Genomic DNA, 5765 nt, shown 5'->3' with positions numbered 1-5765 from the left:
AAAAAAAAAAAAAAATAGAGCTGGGCTGCCGCGCGGCGAATCTGCGGGCCGCGGCCGGCGCCCCCGCGGGCCTCCGGCGCCGCAAGTAAAATGCGGGGCGGGCACCTGCTGCCGCGGAGGCGGGAGAACCGGGTGGGGGGACCCGACGGCGGCGGGCGCGGGGCGGCGGCGCGGCGCCGCCGCGGGCTCGTGGCGAATCTGCTCGCCCGCTCCTCGCTTCGCGCTGCGGCTCACAGCAGCTTGAGCGTGTGGGGCGTCCTCTCCTTCCCCCCTCCTTCCCGCGGGGAGGGGTGGGCAGGCTCTGCCCGCCGTGATGGTTCGAACGGGCCAATGGGGCGCGGCGAGCCGCCCCCCGCGGCCAATGAGCGGGGGAGGAGGTGGTGCCAGCGGGCTAGGCTGCGCCGCCCCCCGCTCGCATCCTCTCGGTGGTGCGAACGCGACCATTTTGCGGGGGGGATCAGCGAGCGGCGGAGACTGAGGCGGCGGCAGCGAGTGGTGACCGGGGCGGGGGGGGGACGCGCGGCCCACGCAGAGGAGCGGGAGGCTCCGCCGGTGCGGCGCGGCGCGGGCCGGCGGCTGCGGCAGCGACTGAGGGGGAAGAGGCGGCTCCGGAGGCGCGGCCTGAGGCGCTGGGCCCAGGGCTCCCGCTCGCTCCYGGGGGGAGGGGACGGGGCCGACACCGCGCCGAGACCAGGCGACCGTTTTTTTTTCCCCCTCCTGCTTCGGGCGACGTCCTCCGGGCCGGGCCCCCAGCCGCCGGGCGAAAATGTCCAGGCCTGTCAGGTGAGTCCTTGGCAGCTCGTGGAGGCCTCGCTCCCGCCTCCCCTCCCACCCGCGGCGCCAGCGCTGCGTCCTGCCGAGCCCGGCCCCCGCCGCGGCCGCCGGCGCTAGGCCCTCCCAGCGCCCTGGAGCAGGCCTCGCCGCGGGCCGTGGGCAGCGCGGGCCGTGGGCAGCGCGGGCCGGGCCGCCGTGGGGCGCGGGGGCGGGGAGGCTGCACGCTCGCTGGAGGGCAGCCGTGCGGCAGGGCTCCGCGCACGGCCCCGGGGCTGCTGCATGGCCGTGAGGAGGAGCGCGTGTGCGCGTCCTCGGGGGGAGGGAAGCTGCGCGAATGCAGCATGGGCTGTTTTCTGTGGGGGGTTTTTATTTTATTTTTTTTTCCTTGAGAGGGTGGTGCGAGCATGCAGCACGCCTTGTTGCACGCCTAGTGCAGGGTAATATGTATTGCCCCACGTTTACTGGGGGAGAAAGGAGGCGTCAGCGCGTTTTGCTGCGCACTTGTGGAGATAAGGCCTGGAGAGGCCGCGTACGGCGAGCTGCGTCCCATATTTTGTTATGGGAAAAGTGGATATTTGCGATTTGCCATGACCCACTTTGGGCAGGGAACATGCAGAGTGCACGGATGTAACGCGATTTTCGCGTTTCTTGTAGTGGAAGCAGGCCCCTGCCATAGCTCTGTGCACGCTTTTTCAAGCGAGGGACTGAAACGGCAGAAAAAAAGCAGACCATGCTGCACGGTTTTGGGGAGGGGGAGGGGACAGGCGTGCAATACGCCGTGACCAGCGAGGGTTTGGAGGCGAGGGGATGTGCATACAAGTTAAACCACGTTTAGGGGAGGAGTTARGAGGAGCCGCCCCCTCTGGTGGGAACAGCATTGAACACACGCCCTTTTCCTTTCGCCTTAAACTAACTGCTCTCTCCCGAGTCGGTTTCCTACTGGTGGTCTGCCCCTCTCCCCACGAGACGCCTGATGTTAAACCGTGAGCTTGGGGAGGAGGAAATAGCGGGCCGTTTAGCTACACGGGCTGTATYCTCCCCAGCAGTAAAGGAGGTAGGTCGTGGTGCTTGTGTCTTACGAAACAGCATTGAATCAGGAGCATGGAGCTTCAGGGAGACCTCACCTATTTTGCAGAATTAYGTTAATTTTGAAAATGCACAGTGTACAGAACTTCTCCATGTTTTTGATAGCTTGTCTACAGGATTTTCGTTTTTTACATCTCTCTGCAAAGCACTCAAATAGTGTGAACTTGTGATTTAATTTTTCTTTGTAGAAAAGGTAAGATGCTTCATAATGTATACTTTGTTCTGGAACTTAATAATTTTCAAGATATTTTAGGTAATTAGATTGATTTAGATTGTGTAAAAAATATATTTATTTTAGGATAATATATACGAAATTAACTTTGAGTATAAAACGTCACAGTTGATGACCTTTGTATTTTAAGTAATGTCTTCAATGCAAAATAGGGTTTTTTAAAAGTTAATTTAGGACTACTTTGCTAATTAGAGAGGAAACACTTGCTTTTCAGTGGCTCTTATTTGATCGGTAATATACTTATTTCCTCCATGCAGAGGTGTGAGTAAATAAATCTAAGTTCCMATCTTAGGGAATTGTCTGGGGTCCAAAAGGTGCATTGATAGGACTATGTATACCCTGCCCTGAAGCATCAGTTTTTGGCCTTTTGCAAGGCAGGATATCGGACTAGTGGTCTGATCTTGAATGACAGTGTCTGTGTTCTGGAATACAGTGATGATGTGACTTTGCTGCTCAGTGTGACACTTCAGTGTACGTTCTGCTGGCAATATACTTGCCAGCWCTGGAGCCTTACTACAGGTAAGGAAAGTGCTATATCTTTAAAAGTACAGTTTCTAAAGTTTCTGGTATTAATTAACTTAGTAAGCAACAATTTCTAAACTAAAATAATATCTAGAAGATCAGACAGTGTTGTGAAACACCTGACTTGTCATACCTACAACTGATATGTACTAGTCTACAGCAAAATTCAATGCCAAAGTCCAGCAGGCTGTTAGTAGTAGAATAGCTACCTTTTGGCATGTGCCAGAAATAGAGCTAGCTGTATTTAATAACCCTTTCAGGGCAAAAATCTTCAGGTGCCAGTATATTGATTCCCTTGGTAGTGACTGGATAACTCTTATCATAGATTTTAATTCGAAACCTTTCAAATTGTTTATTTTTTTTCTGGATATCTTACACTATTGTTAGTAGGGAAGCCTGTGAAAGATTCCTCATCAGAATTGGTTTTAGAGGTGGGAGAGTTTTTCTTAGTTTAGTGGTCTTTGAATTAATCTGTGATGTCTGCTAGATTTTAGTGAGTACATATGTATCACACTTGATAGAAATTAGGGATATCTGTTGGATTTTATTCTCTTCAGAACTGGAAGACTAGCTTCAGACTAATTCTGMCTGTAGAAGTCAGTGTCTTAAATTTTTTCAGTGAAGTAGTAATAAAGCCCCCTTATTTACAGACTTCATGCATTTTAATTCAGAACAAAAAACTTCCTACTTAAYTAGAGTTCTCTTAGGTGGATGAAGATGGTGTCTTCATTATTGTTAGGACAAGTAATAAAAGTTAGAAGAGCCTGCAGTTTTTAAATCTCCACATCTTATTGCTGACTGTTCTGAAATRCTGCAAAAAGCACGTAGAGCTGGTGGTTATATAGTTGTATCCTTATCTGTTCTTCAATACAAGTGAAATAAAATTTTGAGCTGCTATTTTTATATGCAGCATCAATTAATACATCTTAGTGATGTATTTTAAGTGAGAATTTTGACTTAAATTTGATGCAATTCATTTCTGCCTTTTGCTCACTGGTCACTTTCACTTGCTGGTGCTCCTCTACTAGAGGTATTGCAAAATGAAACAATATGGGCAAGTCTTTAAATCACTGCTTGTTCATTTGTTTATTGGTTTTAATCTTAGRAAAAAAAAGAATTGATTTATTTCATTGTTTCAAGGCTTTATAGCTTTACGTTCTTTGTTCTTTAGTAGCAGCTCTAAAATTCTAGTCTTTTATTGGCACTTCAGTGGAAAGGTGTTCCTACTAAATTGTAGTTGCAGGAAAAAGTAAATTTATTAAATGTATCTTGTTTTGTTGCCAGTATTATACCAGGACAATGTAAATATAAATATCATTATTCTAGAAACACTCCATGGAGTAGCAGGAAAGCAGTACTTCCTAGGGGACTGACATTTAGCTTAGGTGAGAATTTGTGGTAATGATCAGAGGCACGCTAGAGGGCTTTCCAAATTAGTAAAAAGATAAGATCCTTGCTCTGAAAACTTTAAAGAGATACAGAGGCTGAGGCAGAGGTGCAATAAAAAATCAAATTAATAGGAGCAACACAGGTTGTGGAATTGATTCTTTTTTCTTGCCCCTCAGCATCAGAGCATTTCTCTATTATATCTTTAAAATATTCTTATTTGTAGTTACGTTCAAATGGAGGATGGGCACGAGGCTGCTTAAACTGTTGCTGCATAAATCATTTAACTGTTTTACGGAGTTTCAAGTCATGTGTATCCCTAAAAATTCTGCAGATACCATGAGCAGTGCCTAGTCTTACAGACGTTTGGAGTTGCACCAAGTCCAGACCCAAACAATGACCTCTGTAATTGGGAACCTCTAGTCGGTGAGTCTTGTCTGAGTACAGTTGTGCCAATTTTTAAATGGACTAACACCATAGTGACGTGTTTTAGGTAAATAACTGTCACTAGGCTTAAATGTTTCAACTTCTGGTGCATTATCATAAGTTAATGTCTGTTTATTTAAGACCTAAATCTAGCACTGCATATTTGTATTGCACAACTTAGGAAATATTTCATATAGGTATCTTCAGTCTGTTTGTCTATCTGTATATAAAGAGGCATCACAATGGTGCTTTAAATGGCAATATTTATTGGTAATAAGCTGTCCTCGAAGTATAACAACCAACTAGAATGAGAACCAGAAAGTGAAACTGACCGCTTTTTCTTTACTTGGCCTGTTTGAAGCCTTCAAATGAAGAAAACTTGATTACTTTTTTTTCATAAATGATTAGCTTGATGGTTATGTTAGTAAAATGCTGTACTAAAAACAAAAAAAGTCAGTAACTATTTAATCTCTCATTCATTTTACTTCCCAGATTGGACTAGAGGGTAGGCTTATGTTTCTGCTGATAATCATTTGACCTAAACGTTCCTCTTCACTACATGATGTAATCAATTATTAGCTTTTTTGAAGACTCCTTGTGGCCTTGCTTTTCAGGAGTATCTGTACTTACTGAACTTGGACCTTTGCCTTTATCTATGGATTATTAATACYTGTGGAAATACTGGGGAACTAAGCATTCTCCTTTTCAAAAAAACAAAAAAGCTCTTTTGTTGTTACGCTGTGTGTATGTTCCAGTCTTGAACTCTCTTATTGTGTGTGACATATCACAAAGTCATAGAATTGTTGAGGTTGGAAGGGACCTCAGGAGATCATCTAATCCTAGACATGTTGACTTACACTGAGGTTTGAGGGAACTTCATTAACTGAAGATGAGGTATTATTATGCAATCCTTAATCAGTTGTGTAGGCATTTAGGTGTATTTCTAAATGTTAATATTACTTTTCATCATTTTTGAAACTGTTAGACATCAGGTATTAGTTGTAAGAGTTACAGTACAGTTCTGAGTTCTTATTTAGCATAGCAATACTCAAGTAATTTAAAAAGTGCTTCCTGTGTAACACTTAAATGAATTACTAGATGAATTATTCTGAAAATTTTGGACTAGCAGCTGATACTGAAAACTTATACACTTTCAGGACTCCTCTTTATACCTGAGTTCCTTCCACGTGCACTTCAAACATTGAGCTGAATTAGCAACTATGTTATCTTAAAGTTACACTATTTTTAAAATCTTATTGAACAATATCTATCCCAGCTGTCTACCAGACTGACTTTTTTTTTTTTTTTTATGCTCAGTTTAACTGAATTTAACAAATAT

General features: G+C 45.2%; 1 protein-coding gene across 4 annotated transcripts in view; it reads left to right on the top strand.

The window, feature by feature from the left end:
• Window positions 1-457: 457 nt before the first annotated feature.
• NUCKS1 (nuclear casein kinase and cyclin dependent kinase substrate 1) overlaps window positions 458-5765 on the top strand; it is a 22134-nt gene continuing 16826 nt past the window's right edge. For 2 of the 4 annotated variants that reach the window (XM_085300384.1, XM_085300381.1), the window contains exon 1: window positions 459-783. In XM_085300384.1, the coding sequence (XP_085156510.1) occupies window positions 767-783 (17 nt within the window). In that variant the 5' untranslated portion in view covers window positions 459-766. Of the gene's footprint in view, window positions 784-5765 lie in introns of all 4 variants that reach the window. The other 2 variants (XM_085300382.1, XM_085300383.1) reach the window with 2 other exon arrangements.

The sequence above is a fragment of the Rhea americana genome, unplaced genomic scaffold (genome assembly GCF_003343005.1).
Source record: "Rhea americana isolate MKP2758 unplaced genomic scaffold, rheAme1 scaffold_163, whole genome shotgun sequence".
In the NCBI taxonomy this organism is placed as follows: Eukaryota; Metazoa; Chordata; class Aves; order Rheiformes; family Rheidae; genus Rhea; species Rhea americana.
The sequence above is the reverse complement of the archived record's forward strand: the minus strand, read 5'-3'. Positions and strand labels throughout refer to the sequence as shown.